Source organism: Lithobates pipiens, unplaced genomic scaffold (assembly GCF_037356315.1).
Source record: "Lithobates pipiens isolate NorthernLeopardFrog02 unplaced genomic scaffold, aLitPip1_a1.2 Scaffold_13, whole genome shotgun sequence".
Classification (NCBI taxonomy): domain Eukaryota; kingdom Metazoa; phylum Chordata; class Amphibia; order Anura; family Ranidae; genus Lithobates; species Lithobates pipiens.
The window spans coordinates 221931229-221950689 of NW_027507718.1; the positions used below are offsets into that span (position 1 = coordinate 221931229).

The 19461-nt window shown below is 44.7% G+C and overlaps 1 protein-coding gene across 1 annotated transcript; it reads left to right on the forward strand.

Moving 5' to 3' along the window:
• The first annotated feature begins 505 nt into the window (after window positions 1-505).
• On the forward strand, window positions 506-10853 carry PPP1R3B (protein phosphatase 1 regulatory subunit 3B). The gene is made up of 3 exons (XM_077476247.1): window positions 506-764; window positions 4729-4860; window positions 8132-10853. The coding sequence occupies exons 2-3, from the start codon at window positions 4826-4828 to the stop codon at window positions 8988-8990; spliced, it is 894 nt and encodes a 297-aa protein (XP_077332373.1). The 5' UTR covers window positions 506-764; window positions 4729-4825; the 3' UTR covers window positions 8991-10853.
• Window positions 10854-19461: the final 8608 nt, after the last annotated feature.

The window sequence follows — 19461 nt, forward strand, 5'->3', positions numbered from 1 at the left end:
TTTAACTTGTAAACACCAAATTCCAAAAATAGGCTTAGTCATGAAAGGGTTAAAGCCCTCTGAACGCCAGTCAAAGCTCTGGTCACTGGTTAGCTTACAGTCCTGTTTACACCTTGCTTTTGCTTTGCTTCAAAAATTATACCCCGTCGCTTTAGTGGCGCTTCAAAGCCTCCATAGAAGTCTATGGCAAAGCTCGCTCAAAGCCCCACGCAAAAACAAGGTGTGAATATGACCATAAGCTAACCATTTTATTTAGTGACAGGGGCTTTGACTGGCTTTCAGAGAGCTTTAACAATGCCTGTCTGAAGCAAGTTTAGTTTAGCCCTTAAACTGGTTACAGTGTCTGCCAGTCCTGTATGAACCTGAACACATGTCTGTACCAGTCAGTCATATATCACCCATCCCCCCCACACACATATATACCTCTGGACTCTACTACACCACTACCGAACAGGCGTTCACGTGGAGAGCAGCTCGCTGCTTCTCACCTCCAATTGGCTGTTGTACAACAGCTGACCCTCTATGATTGGCTGCTTCGGTCTGTTCACGTGAAGCGCGGAGTGGGATGGGACGCCGGCTTCTTTAACAATGAGAGCGCTGTACATGGGGGGAGAATTAGCGGTGTCGCTGGAGGTGAGCGGATGTATGGAGCCGGGAGGACGGGATGGGGAAAGTCCCTCGACTGCAGCACTCTGCCCCGTCCACTAGTCTCACCTCCACCGGACCATAGTGCGCTGCTGTGAGCGGGGATACACCTACGGAAGGTACGCACTCAGTTCCTGCTGTTTGGAGACTTGTATTACACTGTACTATGAGGGCCGGTGTGCTCTGTTACCTTAGGAGAGCTGGGAGCGAGAATGGCTGGGGAGGAGAGTGAAGTTGGAGAGGAGTATTACACACAGCTGAGAGGAGTATTACACACAGCGGAGAGGAGTATTACACACAGCTGAGAGGAGTATTACACACAGCTGAGAGGAGTATTACACACAGCTGAGAGGAGTATTACACACAGCTGAGAGGAGTATTACACACAGCTGAGAGGAGTATTACACACAGCTGAGAGGAGTATTACACACAGCTGAGAGGAGTATTACACACAGCTGAGAGGAGTATTACACACAGCTGAGAGGAGTATTACACACAGCTGAGAGGAGTATTACACACAGCTGAGAGGAGTATTACACACAGCTGAGAGGAGTATTACACACAGCTGAGAGGAATGCCGGTGTTCAGTGTGCTGTACACGCCTCCTCTACGCACACATGCTTACCGGCTCCAGGCGTGTCTCCGCTTGTCAGCCCTGTGCTGGGGAGACACGTGCCTGTCTGCTGATCATACTTCTGACTGCGATCCAATGCTATAACTATTCTAATGGTTGGATGCATTGCAATTCATCTTCTCTATAGAGCCGGATTCATGTCACGTAAAGGAAACCCTCTCATAGTAGTTTAACATTTTCTTATTGGCGTTTTGTATTGCACCTGTTGGGGTGTTTTTATTTATTTATTTATTTTTTTAATGTCTTGGCATATGGAAGTATTGGATCAGTGGTGGCCAACTTACTTGATATAGAGGTCCTTAGGTGGGATGCCTTGCATCTCCGAAGTGGGCCACACAGAATGATCAGCTGGTGCAGTGCTAAAGCTGTTAGGCAAGTTGGGGGGGGGGGGGGGCATACATGGTGTAGGCAGTCTATGGGCTTGTGGCAGGGTGCAGCAGGCAGGGGTGGGCAGATTCTACGGGCATGCGGCAGGGTGCATCCAGGGGACAGGCAGGGGTGGGCACCTTCTATGGGCATGCGCCAGGGTGCATCCATGGTTCATGGGACAGGCAGGGGTGGGCATTTTATGGGCATGCAGCAGGGTGCATCCACAGTACAGGGGTCAGGCATGTCTCGCAAGGGTGGGTAGACTCTGTGGGCATGCGGCAGGGTGCGTCCTTGGTTCAGGGGACAGGCATGTTGCAGCCGGCAGATTTTATGGGCATGTGGCAGGGTGCATTAATGCTGCAGCAGTTGGAGGAGGCAGAGTCTGTGGACAAGTCACAGGGGGCAGCCAGGTTGTAGGCATGATGCACTGGGTGGGCAGAGTCTTTGGGTACGTTGCAGCTTTCTTGAATCCTTTTTAAAGCATCCTTCAGCTCTAGTTTGAGACAGATCAAACTGGGTGGGCTGACTGCTGTTTAACCACTTCCTTCCCGGCCTATTTATAAATCTACAGCCAGGCAGGAGCACGGTTATCCCGGGTGGATGTCCTCCCAGTTGCGCACCTTGTGCATGCTCTAGAGCAGTGATGGTGAACCTTGGCACCCCAGATGTTTTGGAACTACATTTCCCATGATGCTCATGCACTCTGCAGTGTAGTGGAGCATCATGGGGAAATGTAGTTCCGAAACATCTGGGGTGCCAAGGTTTGCCATCACTGCTCTAGAGGCTGCGCAGTAACTCAGTCTGTGACCTGTATTGGAACACAGATCATTGTACCAGGCTGGCCTTGGTACCATTGCTCTGGCCAATCGCAGTGATTACACAATGGCTTTCATTCATAGATATTTGTTGTGATCTATGATCACATGGTACAGGGCCAATCGCAGCGGACTCGTACCGTGTGATTGCTTTGGCTAATTGCAGCTATCACAATGGCACATCAATGGATGCCGTTCAGAAAGTAAAAATTACTTGTATAGCGATCATCACTGTTTAAAAAAAAAATACTAATCTCTTCCCTAGGACAGTACAATGTCACTATGGTGACATTGTAATGCTTTGGTGACAGTTTAAGGCTGGGTTCACACTGCTGCGGGGGGAGATCCGGATGTGATTCGCACCCGCACTGCAGTGCAAATCACATCCGATCTCTGTGCGATGCGAGTTCAGCCATACAGATAGTATGGCTGAATTCGCATCGCTCCCGCAGCAAACTCGCACGGGACCCTTTTTTTGGTCCGCAACAGAATCGGATCGCATGGGGGTTCACACCATGTGATCCGATTCCTGTGCGAGTCGGCAGATCGCACTGCGATATGCGGACGGATCTGGGGGTGTCATTAACATCATTGACACTCCCAGCCTTCCGCATAGGGCAGTGTGAACTGCCGGCGGGAGTAATGCGATGCGGGAAAACGCCGCGGATTCGCGGCGTTCCCGCATCGCAGCGGTGTGAACCCAGCCTAAAGAAGAAAAAGTTAAAACCTGAATTCCCCCCCCCCCCCCCCCCCCAACAAATTACAACTTCAAAAACCCTATTTGTACTGTCCTGGTAATTTGGAGCCTCAGGAAATGGCATGGGCTGTCGGTACATTAGGACTGATCATACACACAATGCGATTGTTGGTGGGGGATTGTCTGACAGACTGTTGTCCTAAAATCTGACCGTTGGTACGCTCCTTTTGGTCAGTACATTTTTGGTGGACAACGGTCTGTCTGATTTTCATATGGTCAGTACACAAGTCTAAAGTACAAACGCTGTGCTCGGAATCAGTGCTCACCAAACACGAAATTAGCAGAAGGGGCCCAAAGGGTGGCACTCAAGAGCTAAAATTCCTCATAGTATGTCACTATGTTCGTGTTTGTTACACGACAATTGTGTACCGTTGGTATGGAAGACAAGATCCTGGCACACAGCCTTTTGACAAAAATCAGACACTCGGTTTGGCCAACAATGGTACCATGTGTACAAGGCTTAACTTTCTCCAACTAAATATATATGGTTTTTGTATTATCTTTTACCTAAGAAATATAGCAGAATATATTTTGGCCTAAAAGATTAGCAATAACTAAAACTTGTGTGTTCAGTTTTTTTTTTTAATAGCAAAATATTAAATGCCACCAAAAAGCTCAAACTGTCAAAAAAATTGAGTACAGTGATTGACTAATTGTCATTCAAACTATGAACACTAAGGTGAAAATTGGCCTGCCTAGGAAAGGGGTGAAATTGTCCAGTACTGAAGTGATTATACAACTTGCTTGTAGGCAGCTACTAGTACAGAAGCCTTCTAGCACCCTGTTTTAAAGCAACAGAACTCCCATTAAGTGCAGCTAAAGGGTGCTTTATCTGATTCAAGAAAGTTGCTTGAAGGTAGCTGGAAGATGGGCATGGGCACAGAGGAAACGGTTTGTAGTGATGCTTTGCATTCACAGGGTGTATTTGGCATGGATGGGTAGAGGCAGGCTGACTGACACCACGGGTTTTATGGTCGTCACTGGTAGTAGCCTTGAGTTTCCAATGCTGACTGAAGGACACTTGGAGCATGGACAGAAATCAAACATGGCACTATGCCTTTTATGAAAGGAATGTGCTCTGTAATTCGAGGGTGAACTTCTCCCTTAGTAATGTCTGTAGGGCTGATAAAGTAGAGTAGATAAAAATAGGTTGGACCTTTTTTGTGTATGTGATCAATGTATACATTAGTTGTAGTAAATGGCAAATGCCCCCTGATCATTATGTATACTCCTCAGTGATGGTTGAGGAGCCTGAACGGAGACCAAAACATGGCTACTAAATGTGAATGTAGCAAATGATATGAAATGTTTCAGAGATCCTTTTTTCTCGGGCAGATTCAGGATTTGGAATGAGATGTAGACACATTCTGCTGACCACTAGGTGGTAGTGACATGACGTTTTTTTTATGAAACCGAAAGCTGACACAGAACGTTCACATTACAATGCATAAGAGGAGAGGGGTGTGTTACTGCATACGTGTAGTTAATTTCCGCTTTTCTCTCTACAGACATAGGACCACTTCGCTTTTTTTATTTTTTAAAATATTCCTTCTTGTCCAGACTTCGTTTCTTCATCTTTAAATTTGGCTTTTCACATGACTTTCAATGCCCTGGATTACATCACAGATGAGCTCAACCAGGTAATGGATATCTCCTTTTTTTTTTTTTTTTTTTCAAACACTGTAGACTTTATTCTTATTTACTGGAAAAACCTGTTCATAATCCATCCTGTAAAGTGGACATGTCACTTTGGCATATATCATTTTTCTTTCCCTTCCCCAAAGCATCAGATCAAAAGCCAATAAATGGGAGATTGGTACATTAAGGAATGGGTTGGTTTGCTGGAGCTCCAGGTTGGCATGACCCTGAAACATGTTCATTATGGCCTTCCATTGTCTCTTTTCCAAGCCTCTGAATTGACACACAAAAAAATTATGAATTTTATGTTCCAGGCCTCAGGTTTCAGAATTTAATAGCCAATTTTACAGTAGAAGTCTGCTATGGAACTTGCTTTCTCCCACTAATATGTCCACCTGGGGTTTTGGGGACTCCTGCTTAATTTTACCTACAGAAATTCTCAGGAAGTGTCGTGGTCATTTTAACCCAACGGAAATTGTATTGCTCTGACTACAAAAGTCTTATGACAAAATCAACCCATTGTTTAAGATCTGTCCCTCCCTAATGTATCAAAATACCAGATTAAATATCCTTGTATATGCTTTGGACATGTACACTTGGCAGGAAATGTAATTAACAAGCTAAGATATGTTTTGGTGTGCAATGAGATTATGGAATCAAAGCTGCCAAACGAATTCCTTTTTTGCTTGACTGCTATCTCTTGGCTGTTATAAAATGGCACCCACACTGTAAGTTACTATTTGTAGTTTTTAACGTTCTTTTTAATAAATGCCACATCATTTGATAGCTGCCTAAAATACAGCTTCTGGATACTTTGAAAACTGTCCAGGTAGCATAGGAAAGCTGTCTCACAATTGAGACATTCTAAACAAGTGCATAGTTGCATAGCTGTATCTACTGTGCAACAACTGACATGCATTGCAAACCGTCTTGCAAGGTGGCAGTCCTAGTGTGTAAATAAATGGGCACTCACTGCTCTGAAACCACATTTAACCAAAGTGATATTCAGCTTAGTACCTTAGTCATGTGAAACCTTAAATAACTGTGCTTTTCCCTGTGTAGGCAAAGCAACAGATATACCTCAGTGTTCCCCTTTCTAGCAGCACTCTAAAGGCAAAATCCTTGTTTTACTGGCGAGGGACCCAAAAAGAGTATCGGGGCTGCTCTGTGCAAAACCATTGTATAGAGCAGGCAAGTATAACATGTTTATTTAACAAAAGTTTCCAACCTTTTAGAATCGCTAAATCTTACACCAGCTTTTGTAGCAAAGAATATGACCTCAATTTTCGGGTATTGAGGTGCATCTGATCTTCCGGAACACTAAGCTTCTCATAGTGTGCATTAGAGGTTCCAGCAAGTCAATCTTGTCTTTCTGAACTAGTGGCTAGCCAAGCTCATCTAGAATTTTTCTCCCCAGCCTGACTGTCCTTGGTCTGCTTTTCATTTGATTTAATTTTTTTTTCTTTTCAATTGCTGAGGCTCTGCAGCAAATACAGCCTGCCTAGAAACATCCACTGTTCCATACTAACACCCACACATTATGATGACATATATATGCATAACTCCTCTCCTGAGCCATCCTACTGCTTGAAGCATGGCTGAGGGCTCTTGAGAAGAGCACGGAGGCAAGGGTACTGTGCTGTTGTCAGGAAGCTATGTACAGCACTTGCTGGTCCCCACTACCAGAAGCAGAGGCCCAGTGATGGCTGTATGTAATGAACACATTTAAAGTCATTTAAAATGTTAATGAGGGGGAGGTAGGAACCAGATGTAATGGGCAACCATCAGGCTCTGCTTGCCTTTTCACACCATTATCATATTCTCTGTATATTGAAAGGGAAATTTTTGTAGTAGTTTCTAGTCTCCTTCCCTTTTTTTTTTTTTCTCCTCTCTTCTCTCATAAACGGCCTGCTTCCTAAAGCAAGAAGACCAAATAACCCTACATGATGGAAAACCTTTTTATTTTTGACAAATCAAGTTGCAAATATGGCAACTAAAGTGCCTATACTCAAATTAAAGATGAACTCGTGTTCTCTTGATTGTGGCTCTGCCATTATTGATCATCTGGCAGAGCCCTGCAGAACATCTGTGCAAGCTGGGCTCACACATGCACAGGAAGAGATGTCCTGGACCTCTACTGAGTGCTGTTCTTGCACAATGCCCTGCTCACCGAGGTGAGGGTGTTGGGAATTGTGGGAGGGCTGGTTAAACCCACATTTTCCCTCAGAGTGAAGGTCTGCTTTATAGCCTAGTACACAGTACTAGGTGTGTGGATATATATCCTATTTATTTTTGTTGACCCCACCTGGCTAAACAAAAAAAAACTTGACAGGTAAGTGCCACTACGCTAACATCAAATTTCTAGCACAGCGGCTCTCCCCTGCTGTCTTATTGTGTCCTGGCAGGGTCGACAACGCCTGCCCCCCCAACGGGCCGAATGTCAGATGTGTTTTGACAGTCCTGCTTGTCTTGGAGGATTGCTGAAACCAGTACCCTGATTTGGCATTTAAATGCCTACGTTTAGAAGAGCGTTTGCGTTGGTTGATGTGCCACTTGTGTTTTGATTCTAGCCTGCATGTGGCCAGGTTAACTTCCTGATTTATGTAATGAGCAGTCCTGAGTGCAGCAAGTAATTTTAAAAGTTACTCAAGTTGTAACCTGCTTATATTTGCCTACCCCGGTAGATGTGGTGGTTTGATTTTTTTTTTTTCCTTCTGTTCTTCACCTGGTGATCTGACCAGTAATGCTGCACCTGTATTAGAGGAGCGCCACCACTGTGGATAAAGGAGCACAGAGGACCTTTTTTTTTTTTTTTTTTTTTAAAGACATCAGTTTGGTTACACTGGGGGGAGGTTTGTTGGCTGTATTAGCAGGTTTAAATACACTGACAAACTGAAGGGTTACTCCAGCTCACACTTTATAAGCATTTACAGCAAGCCATTTTTTATTTTCCTATTGGGATAAGCTTTACCAAAAAGTTTACCATTTTTAACCTGTCGGTGGTAAATGGTGTCTCCACCTTGTAACCGCTACATCTGTAGAACGGCTTGTTCTGTTGAAAACGAGACTTGCTGGGCAGATCACCAAGTAAAGGCCAAAAAAATGCAGCCATCGCATCTAAGAATTGCTAAGCCGCAATATAGCGTTTTCTTTTGGGTTTAATACTCCATTTTTAAATATGCTATCCAGCTACTGGTCATTTTTTAGAAGAAAGGGAGAAAAATATTTATTTGAAATTTCACTTTTTTTTTTTTTTTTCTATTTGTTTTCTAGTTATCTGGACTTGTTTCCTTATAAGACAACCATGGCAGTGGACATTGCTATGAAGTTCTATTTGGGTTCAACTGCGTTAAAAAGGGACCATCTGGAATACAGGATTGCTCCAAAAATGAATAAGCCACTGAGGCCATGTATTCAACAAAATGACAAAACCTTGCTAACGGAGCTAAAGAATCAAGAAAATAAAGTGAAAAAGCGGGTTTCCTTTGCAGACAGTAGAGGGCTATCCCTTACTATGGTAAAAGTATATTCAGAGCTTGATGACCCCCTGGAGATTCCCTTTAACATCACAGAACTGATTGACAACATAGTCAACTTGACCACTTTAGAGAAGGAACACTTGGTTTTGGACTTTGAACAACCTGCTGCAGATTACCTGGACTTCAGGAACCGACTCCAGGCAGACAGTGTTTGTCTCGAAAATTGTTCACTCAAAGAGCGGGCCCTTGTTGGCACTATAAAGGTCAAGAATCTTGCCTTTGAGAAAAACGTGAAATTAAGAATGACGTGCAATTCATGGAAGAGCTTTAAGGACCACGAATGCCACTATGTTAAAGACACTTATGCAGGGACTGATAAGGACACGTTCTCATTTGATCTTATTCTTCCAGATGATATTGAGCCTCAAGGGAGGATAGAATTTGCAGTCTGTTTTGAATGCAATGGTAAAACCTATTGGGATAGTAATAAAGGACAAAATTACAGAATAGTTCGGTCTGACTTTCAAAACCGCCACTGTGAACCTGATTATCACCTTTCTTTGGATCAGTTTGGGAGTCCCAGGTGCTCTTATGGTATATTTCCAGAGTGGTCTAGCTACTCTGGGTTTGATAAACAAGGGCCCTACTACTAAAGTATGAAGAACTGTTATGATGTCAGTCCAAACGTAGACTTGGTATATGGTGGTATTTCACACATGATGAGCTGAACCAGATTTCAGGGCTTATACTAGATTACAGTGAAATTGTAAATTAAGCTGAAATCCCCTGATGTCCAAAGTAGCACGTTCTTTAAAATGAATGGAATCAAAATGGGAAGATGCTGCTAAACTTTTACCTTCCTAATGCTGCTTTAGTTCTGTTCTACATAAACCTTCATCTTTGTTTATGGTTTTCTTTCATTAAAGTCCTATGCATCTAATGCAGTACCTGTGTTGTCCTAATGGAGCTGTGTTCTAGTGTAGTTTCTTAGAAGAAATGTGTACATGGCTCCAATTGATTTTGATGATTTCTCCTCCTCCCCCCCTACTGGTTATGTTAAATTGGCTAGAACCAAGGTATCTAATTTTCATTAGCACCATCTTGCCCTTTGCATCTGTTTAATAGGTCACATCTGGTGTTTGCACAAGTCCTGTACATTGTAGGCCTCTCATTGGTTTCACATGACTATTGCTGTGTTTATTTTATTTTATTTTTTTTTTTTTTTCCTCCTTTCGTTTTTTGATAAACGGCTTTGTGTGCTTTTACTCCAAATCCATTATGTGAAACTTTTATTTTTTTTTTTTTATTTTTTTTTTTCCTTTTTTAAGTCACTTATGAATATGTGCCTTAAACTGTACACTTTGATCATTCACTGCATACTTTCCATGCACTATTTAGCTGATCTTTTAAGGCTGCTTGGATGAGGTCTTGTCTTCTTTTCTCCTCCCCCCCCCAAATAATAATTTGTTGCATCGTTCCCTGTATTTGTGGAGGGTTTTAGTTTCTCGACTGGCCACTTAATACACTGCTCGGTGATGCAGACACTGTACTGACAACTGTATCTGCGTTTTTAAGTTTTAGTAACTGTATCTTATTGCTTTTTCTAATGTCTACTGAATTTATGGTGGCAAGTAGCTGGGGCAGTTTGAAATGTAAGTATCCTAGGTTTACCGAAGAAAACTGCAAAATGCCTTTTAGCAGACTATGGGGTTTATTTACTAAAGGCAAATCCACTTTGCGCTGCAGATCTGTAATGAGGGGAAACTCTGCTGACTTTTTTTTTTTTTTTTTTCTCCAATCGTGTGCAAGCTAAATACTGTTTTGTTGTCCTTGCATGTCCCCTCAGATCTACACCAACTGCACTTGTAGTGCAAAGTGGATTTGCCTTTAGTAAATAACCTCCCTGTCTAAGACTGGAAAACTTGGATAACGGTGAGCTTACTGATGCTTTTCCAGCCTATTTTATAAGTGGTGAATTGTAAATTGCATCTTAGTAACTCAAGTTGACCCTGATTTTGGCATTTTCAAGATTGCACAATTTTTTTTATTTTTTTTTCATTATGTATAAAGACCAGTATTTTATGAGTAACATTAAACTGTACACCATACTCCTATAGCTTTCCTAATCAGTCGTCTGGTGCAGAGGAACAGTGACAGAGTATATGTAACATAAGTTCTTCTTGAACTTGAAATGAAACTTTTGATAGCCAAAAGAAGGATCTTTCAGTTGTAAGATGAGATTGCCTTCTGTGAATGTTTGCAGAGATGTTTAACTCAACCCCTAGTGTCTTCAAACTAGAAGTGCCTTGTTTGATGTATATAAATGTGGTTGTTTTTTTTTTTTTTTTTTTTTTCCTCTCCTCTGCATGCTGGTGTTTTAAGAGAATTTTGTACACGTCATTGGGAGGGATAGAAATATGCACTTTATAATCACGAGTGGAAAAAATAGATTTGTATATTTTTTTAGAACTTGAAATGTTTTTAAAACTAAATGTAATAAAGGTGAAGCAAATAAAGTGTGTGTGCGCTGGACTTTGTTGACAGCTGTGTGTGTGTCTGTTTTGGTTTCTTCAGTATTTGCACAGTTTTAGATGAATTCTGTCCAGTGACATCCTCAGTAGGTGAACTGTCCTTGTCCAGAAAACAAGTAGTGTTCTCTGTGAATAAGGGGGGGGGGGGGGGGGGGGGGGATCCTTCTTCCTTTTAATGAATCTTTACATTTCCTTTGCTTGCAGTAACTGTCAATATAAAGCAACCCCTCTTTCATATATCTACACAACTTGTCATTAACTAGTGCTATATATTGGCAGCCTAAAAATAATTCACCTGTATATTGTCAGTGAACAGAAGTTATGGGGGTTATAAAGTAAGTTTGATGTGCCACAACAAGCCTATTTCTTTCCCATTTATAGGTAAAACACAGGCTTACCTTTAGCTGCTTGATGTAAAGCCCATCTCCCGTTACCCTCCTCCTTCCAGTGCCGAGGTGGCCAGGGGCAGAATGATGCTGGTTTCTCCCAGGAGCGGTGAGTGGAACCTTCCATCTCTGCTCCTTGTTGCGGTGGGGTCAGACGCCGAGCATCATTTCCAGCGGAAACGCGTCATCACTGCGTGCCGAGACTTCCGATTCCAGGTCTCTAGGGCACAGGGAGAAGAGGGAGAGCCAGCGCTGTGCCTGTGCAGTCCCGACCAGCGTCCAGCGATACGGGACCAGGAGTGGCAGAGGGCGACAATGGAGGCCATTCCCCAGGACACTCCGGCGGAGGCAGGCACCAGCCAATCCCAGGTAGGCTGCTGGGCATGCTATTACTCTGGTGGTCTAAGGAGTTATGGTGTTTGTAGGCTGGGATCTGTAGTGCCCCACGATGGTGGTTAACTCAGTTAACCACTTCCCACCCGGCCAATGCATATATACGGCCGGGTGGGAGCCGTCTACTCCTGACAGGCCGTTCAGGAACGTCCTTCAGGAGTAGCGGGATCGCACGCTCGCGCAGCGGCGCGATCCCGATGTGCTCGTGTCACCCGGACACGGCACATCTCAGATCGGCAGGAGGGCTCTGTGATTGGCCCTCCTGATCACATGATGGCCGTGTCCAATCAAGGCCGTCATGTGATGTAAACAAACAGCCGGTTGCTAGGCAATCGGCTCTCCTCACACGGAAGTCACCGCTGAGCAGAGGAGAGCAGAACGCTGCAGCCGGCTGATGATCAGTGAGTATGGGCTGCTTTTTACAGCTTTTTACTCACTGATCATCAGTGTAGTGTAAACACACAACACACCACACAGTACAAACACAGTCCCCACACATGTCCCCAAAACACACATGTCCCCAAATAATAAAAACACATGTCCCTAATAATAAAAACATGTCCCCCACATATGTCCCACTAAAATCACATGTCCCAATGATTATCTGCACACATATGTACATGATCATTTGCGTACATATGTCCGTGATCACACAAACCAATTATTATACACTTAACAGAATTTTTTTTACCAAAAACATGTAGCAGAATACATTTTGGCTTAAATTTATGACAAAATTTGATTTTATTGGATTTCTTTTCAAATAGAAAAAAGAAAATATTATTTTTTTTTCCAAATTTCCGCTATTTTTGCGCTTATATCGCAAAAAAAAAAAAAAAAAACAGTCGTGAATAAATAACACCAGAATAAAGCTCTATTTGTGCGAACAAAATGATAACAATTTCATTTGGGTACAGTGTAGCATGACCGCGCAATTGTCACTGAAAGCGCTAGAGTGCTGAAAGCTGAAAATTGGGCTGGGAAGGAAGGGGGTGAAAGTGCCCTGTATTGTAGTGGTTAAGGATGTATGCAGTTGGTGGTGATTCTAAGGAGGGACATGGAGCTGACGCTAAAAATGTTTTCTTATTTTCAGGCTAAAGAGCTCCCAAAGGAAGACAAGGCAGGTCGCAAAAAGTGCCCTAATTGTGGGAATATGTTATCCTCTGGCTCTAACAAGGCCCTATGCAAGCAGTGCATTGCAAGCTTGCTTAAACCTGAGGCAGATTCCCCTTTGGCTACATTTTTGGGCTCCTTTTAAAGAGGAAATGGTGTTGACTTTTAAGTCCCTCCGGGAGTTAATCACCGATGTAGGCTCAGCTGTCTCCACTAATAGAACAACTGCAATTTCCTCCTCGCCATGCTTTACAACACCCAGCTCAGGGGACCCCCGTATGGTCAGGGAGCCTAGCCCCACATTGATTAGCTCTGATTCCTCTGATGCAGATTCAGATCAGGATGAGGATCAAGCAGCATCTAAAGCCTCAAAGTATAAGTTATCTCTTGAGGAAGTAGATGAGCTAATGGGCGCTATCTATGATATGCTGGAAATTGAGGAGGAAGAAACTCGGTTATCCAGACATAAGATCTATGAGGCTCTGGGGGAAAAAGAAAGCAAGGGTTTTTCCGATACATAAAGTGCTTTCTGACCTTATCCTTAAGGAGTGGTCTGAACCAGATAAAAAGGTTTTCTTTCCTAGTTCTCTAAAGTGGTTGTATACTCAAATTTTTTACTTTTACCTACAGGAAAGCCTATAATAAGGCTTACCTGTAGGTAAAAAAAAAAAAATCTCAAACCTGTATGGTTTAGGAGATATTCCCCTCGGTATGCGCCGCTGACTGCAGCGGCGCATGCGCACAAGGGGATTCTCGGCCTTAAAATCCGGCAGTGGCTGGCCGGAATAAAATCTCCCGCGCGCATGCGCGGGAGTGACGATATCGCGGCTCCAACCACTCAGCGCCGGAGCCGCGATACCCGGAAGAAACGCAGAGGGAGCATGTCAGCTCCCTCGGCGTGGATCGGGCCAGATGTCGGGGCCTCGTTCTAAGGTAAGTATTTCATAATGAGCTAGTATGCGGTGCATACTAGCTCATTATGCCTTTTGCTTTGCAGGTTTAAAAAAATAAAGTAAAAATTTGCGGGTTTACTACCGCTTTAAGAGAAGGTTCCCTTTTGATGAGGGCCCAGAGGCGGTCTGGAATAAAAATCCTAAACTAGACACCCCTCTGTCCAAAGTCTCAAAGCAGGCTGATCTGGCCTTTTGAGGATATGGGCCATTTGAAAGATCCAATGGACAGGAGAACAGACATAGTCTTAAAGAGGGCCTGGGATGCCTCTATGGCAGGCTTAAAACCAGCTCTGGCCACTTCTTGTGTAGCTAGAAACCTCGAGTTCTGGTTGTCGCAACTGCAAGAACTAAAATCTAAAAGCAGGCAATCCTAGAGGGGAGCTTTTGAAAACCTTCCCTATACTTTTCAAGGCCACTAGTTTCATCTGACGCATCCACGGACTCCGTAAAGTTTACAGCTAAGTCTGCAGCACTTTCAGTGGCAGCAAGGAGGTCAGTATGGATGAAAACTTGGGGGGGGGGGGGGGCGGCGTCTAAAACCCACCTGTGCATTGTCCCTTTTACAGGAGATTTAGTCTTCGGGCCTGAGTTAGATTCCGCCTTAGAAAGGGCGGCGGATAAAAAGAAAACCTTTCCCGCAAAAAAAAATTTCGGCCCTCTAAGGAACCCTCTAAATCAGAAGAGTTCAACCCCCAAAAAGCGTTGGTCGGGACGTGAAAGGGGGCATACTTTTTAACCGCCCCAAATCCCAGTGACGTCAGGGTTCCTGTGGGAGGAAGATTAAGCAAATTTCTTCCACAGTGGGAAGAGACAACCTCGAACGAGTTTGTCTTAAATATAATAAAAAGGGGTCACGCGCTGGAATTCCACAGCAGCCCTCCCTCAAAGTTTTTGGTGACAAAACTCCCAAGTCACTCAGAAAAGGCCAGGGCCTTACCTTTACTGATGGGGGAAATGGTGGATCAAGAAGTATTGACACCAGTCCCTATTCAGGAACAAGGGGACGGTTTTTACTTGCACATTTTTGTGGTAAAAAAGCCGTCAGGGAGGTTCAGACTAATTATGGACCTCCGACCACTGAATTGCACCATGCGTTACAAGAGATTTCGGATGGAGTCCATTTATTCCATAAAAAATCTCCAGAAAGAGATATTTATGGTTACCCTGGATCTAAGGGATGCTTATTTGCATATCCCAATAAGGGAGGAATGCCAAAAATTCCTTCGGATGGCAGTGCAGATAGACACAAAAGTTTACCACTTTCAGTGCAGAGCACTCCCCTTCGGTCTATCATCCTCCCTGAGGATCTTTACCACGGTTCTCAGAGAGGCACTAGTTCCATTGAGGCTTCAGTCCGTCTCGATTTATTCCTTATCTAGACGACCTGCTTCTATCAGCACACTCAGTTGTCTTTCTCAGGATCTGGAGTTGACTCAACTCAGCCTGTGTTGATTAGGGTGGATTGTCAGTCAGGAGAAATCCAAGACAACCCCTACACAGGAGATCCTGTATTTAGGTTACTGGATCAAGTCTGTAGATCAGAAAATTGTACTGCCGGAAGAAAAGATTTTGAATCTGTGGCAGAGAACCTCTTTTCTTCAATACAGCCCCAAATGTACGGTGAGGGAAGTAATGTCTGTCCTGGGTCTTATGACGGCAGCCATTCCAGCTGTGCAATGGGCCAGGTTCCACCAAAGAGACTTTCAGGGGTTTCTGTTGGAACAATTTAAGGCAGAGATCTGGAGGAGAAGGTATCGATCCCCTCAAAAATAAAACGCTCCCTCTGGTGGTGGAAGGACAGGGAGAACCTAAACAAAAGGGTTCCTTGGGTCCTTCCTATCGCTTCAACACTGACCACGGATGCGAGCAGCTGGGGCTGGGGAGCCCACCTCGGCTCGAGCTGGGTCCAGGACAAGTGGACCCCGGAAGAGAAATGTTTCTCCTCCAATTGGAAGGAGCTAACAGCAATCCTGAGAGCTATTTTAGCTTTTCAGTCCACAATACAGGGTCACCATCTACAAGTCCGTTCAGACAACATGACGGCTGTAGTATATATAAACAAACAAGGAGGTACCAGAAGTCCTCGTTTGATGTTGGTAGCCAGACGCATTTTCCAGTGGGCAGAAGCCAATCTGGAATCCATTTCTGCCGTACACCTGGAAAGGGAGGTGAACAGCACGGCGGACTTCTTGAGTCGAAAAAGAGAGTTTCGAACCAAGAGTGGTCTTTGCACCCAGAGGTATTCAATCTTATAACAACTCACTGGGGAAAACCAGTAGTGGACCTTTTTGCAAGCAAAGAGAATGCAAAGGTTCCCAGTTTTTGCTCGCTAAGCCCCTGGCTGTAGATGCCTTGCAGACTCCGTGGACTTTCAGTCTGGCGTATGCATTTCCCCATCTTCATCTCATTCCGAGGGTCCTAGCAAGATTCCTCATAGAGGAAACCTGTTTGATTCTAGTAGCACTGTTCTGGCCCAGGAGACCGTGGTTCACAACGTTATTACAATTGACAGACTGTCCTCTAAGGCTTCCCTGCAGACGGGACCTCCTGTCACAGGGACCTCTTTATCATCCGCAGGTGGCCACGCTGAAGCTTTCAGCATGGTTACTGAGGAGGAAATCTTAAGGAGTAAGGGCCTGACAGACGAGGTAATTTTGACATTACTACAGAGTCGCAAACCAGTCACGAGGGCTATTTACAAAAAAGTCTGGAGAAAATGTAATAGCTGGCTGAATAGCTGTAAGGAGATAAACATGAATACGGCTAATATTCTACAGTTTTTACAGGAAGGGATAAACAAAGGGTTAACTCTAAGTACTATTAAGGTACAGATAGCTGCCTTAAGTGTGTACCTAGATGAACGCTTACAGGAAAATCCTTTTGTCGCTAGGTTCTGTAAGGCAGTTGCTAGACGTAAGCCGGTCAGAGTCAACAGAGTCCCATCCTGGGATTTAGCAGTTAGGCTCAAAGGGTGACCCCAAGAAAGCTTTTAGCACATCTCGGAGGCCTCCTTAAGGCTTATTACATTTAAGACGGTACTCCTGGTGGCAATCACTTCAGCCCGTAGGGTCAGTGAAATCCAAGCCCTTTCCATCAGGGAACTGTTTTCACAGATCCTAGAAGACAGTCATTCTAAAGACAGACCCTGGGTTCTAACCAAAGATAGCATCTAGCTTCCATAGGTCACAAGATATTGTCCTCCCCTCATTTTGTAAAAATGCAGCAAATGAGAAAGAACGTTTTCATTTATTGGATGTGCGGAGGTGTATTCTAGAGTACCTAAAAGTAACAAATCCATTCAGAATCTCTGACTCCTTTTTGTCCTTTTTTCCGGGCAGCGTAGGGGGCAAAAAGCTTCAAAGTAACCATAGCTAGATGGATTAGGCTAGCTATAGCAGAGGGGTATAAGGCCTTGAATAGAGATCCTCCTGAGGGTGTAAAAGCTTACTCCACAAGAGCGTTGTCTGCATCCTGGGCAGAAAGAGCTGGTGCCACCCCGGAGCAGGTATGTAAAGCATCCACATGGTCAAGCTTTTCCACCTTTACAAGGCATTACTGACTGGACCTAATGTCTAGTCAGGATCAGGCCTTTGGGAGGAAAGTCCTCCAGGCCGTGGTCCCCCCCCTAAACTGGTAAGTACTTGGGGATCCTCTCAAGGGCTGTTCTGGAAGAACACTTGGGGAAAACTGGAGTTAGTGCTTACCGGTAACTCCTTTTCCGGTGGTCTTCCAGGACAGCACGATCCCAACCTTTATTTGATTATAGTGATGTACTAATGTTATTACCTGTTATGGTTTATATGTTTTGCAGTTCCATCCTTCGGTTCTTGGTAAATGACTGACCAGGGACCTGAGGGACCGCCTTTTGAACTGTGGCAATGTGTTTCCTGTGTCGATGGGAGGTACTCCATCTCTCAAGGGTTGTCCTGGAAGACTACCGGAAAAGGAGTTTTTTTTTTTTCCTCCCCTTCCTCCTGGGGTGCCAAGGTTTGCCATCACTGCCCTAGGAGATCAGAAGTGCAAATCTTAGGTCCCAGAAGGCTGCAGGACAATTCAAAGTGCAGCTCAGGCATGCACAGTGTGAAGCTTCATGGAGTTGCAGCTGGCTTTCCTTTAGTTAATATGCCAGCACTGGGGATCTGAAGACCAGTGAAGAACCAGGTCAGGTGCGGCTGGCACTAAAGCCATTGACAGACAAGTGTCCTTGAAGTCAGCAGCTACAGCATCTTGTGGCTGGGTATGCGGTTAGCTAGAGACTCCTGTTCGCCTGGGAGAAACTAGGTTTAGAGCAGGGAGGAAGTTTGGCGGAGGCGGGGCAACTGCTGGCTCAGGAAGTGATGCAACATCAGGGGGTGCCTGGAGACTAGGTTCTGGTTTCCTTGGAAAGGTCGGCAGACAGCACAGACATCTGGGAGCCAGTGCAGACCCAGCGGAGGCTGTTGGGGACATTAAGGAGTGATGGAGGGAACTGCAGCAGTATAGGTAGTGAACTTTGGTTCCTCTGGCACCTCCCAGTTAAGCGTGGGGAGGAGTGACCATTGCTTACGCTGATGGACCCCCCCCCTCCCCTCCTCCCCCCCCCCCTTTCTCTGATGGACCCCCAAGCACAGTGAGGGTCAAGGGTAGACACTTGTGGGCATTTTTGTTTTTAGGTTAAAGCCCAAATGCAGCCTCCAAGAAGAAGTGCTGTTTGTGTGGGGAAAAGCCACTTTGCCCTGAGTGTCAGTAAGTCTGGTCATGGATGATTCTGTGACATTGTGTCATAAGATCCATTCGTCTGTTAAGGATGAGATTGCATCTATTCTCCAGCCCTTTAAAGGGATGATGGATAGGGATGCAGGGTCCCTATCCAGGGCAGCTAGTATACCTTCTCTGTCAGGAGGATGATGAGGTTAGGGAAAGAACGCAGGTTGCTGGCCTCCTTTCAGGCAGACTCAGGGCTCTGATTTAGATGGAGAGGATGATTCCTTCGGGGGGTACAGGTTGTCGCCGAACGATGTAGGGGACTTGCTCAAAGCAATCTATGATGCTTTTGAAATTGGAGAGTCGGTACAACTTTTAAAGCACGACCTCATGGAAGGGTCCAGTGCATAGAAGGCCAGGGTCTTCCCCATACATAAATCTCTGGAGTGGGAGCATCCTGAAAAGCTACCTTTCTCAGGCAGCCTCAACTGCAGGTTCCCTTTCAAGAAGGACGCAGCCCACCCTTGGAACAAGATTCTTAATTTGGATGCGATGCTTGTCAAAGTTTCTAAGAAAAACGATTTTGGCTTTTGATGACCCCATGAATGGAGGGGGGGGGGTGCTTCCGTGAAGGGCCTGGGATGCTTCTTCCATTAGTTTGAAGCCAGCCCTAACAGCCACCTGTGTTGCCAGGAACTTGGAGTGATTGTTAACACAGCTGCAGACTCAGGAAGAGGGCAGACCCAGCAGGAGAGCGACAGCCACCCCAAAAAGCACTGGACAGGTCACCACGGGAGGAATCCTCTTTGATAAAAAAAAAAAAAAAAAGTGTTTATTGAACAAATTCAAACAATTTCCAGTGTACAGACAGTGCATCTGCACACAGTACTATGGATAATGTACAGTCCTCACATCGTTCGGTACACTTTCTTTTCTCTTAACTATCAAGTATACAATGTAATGAGACATGCATATTAATACTGTGTATCTGGTGTTGTGTATCTCTAACCCATTAAGGTCCGCCCACAGGGCATTGCAATAGTCTGCACATCACCAGCCATTCTA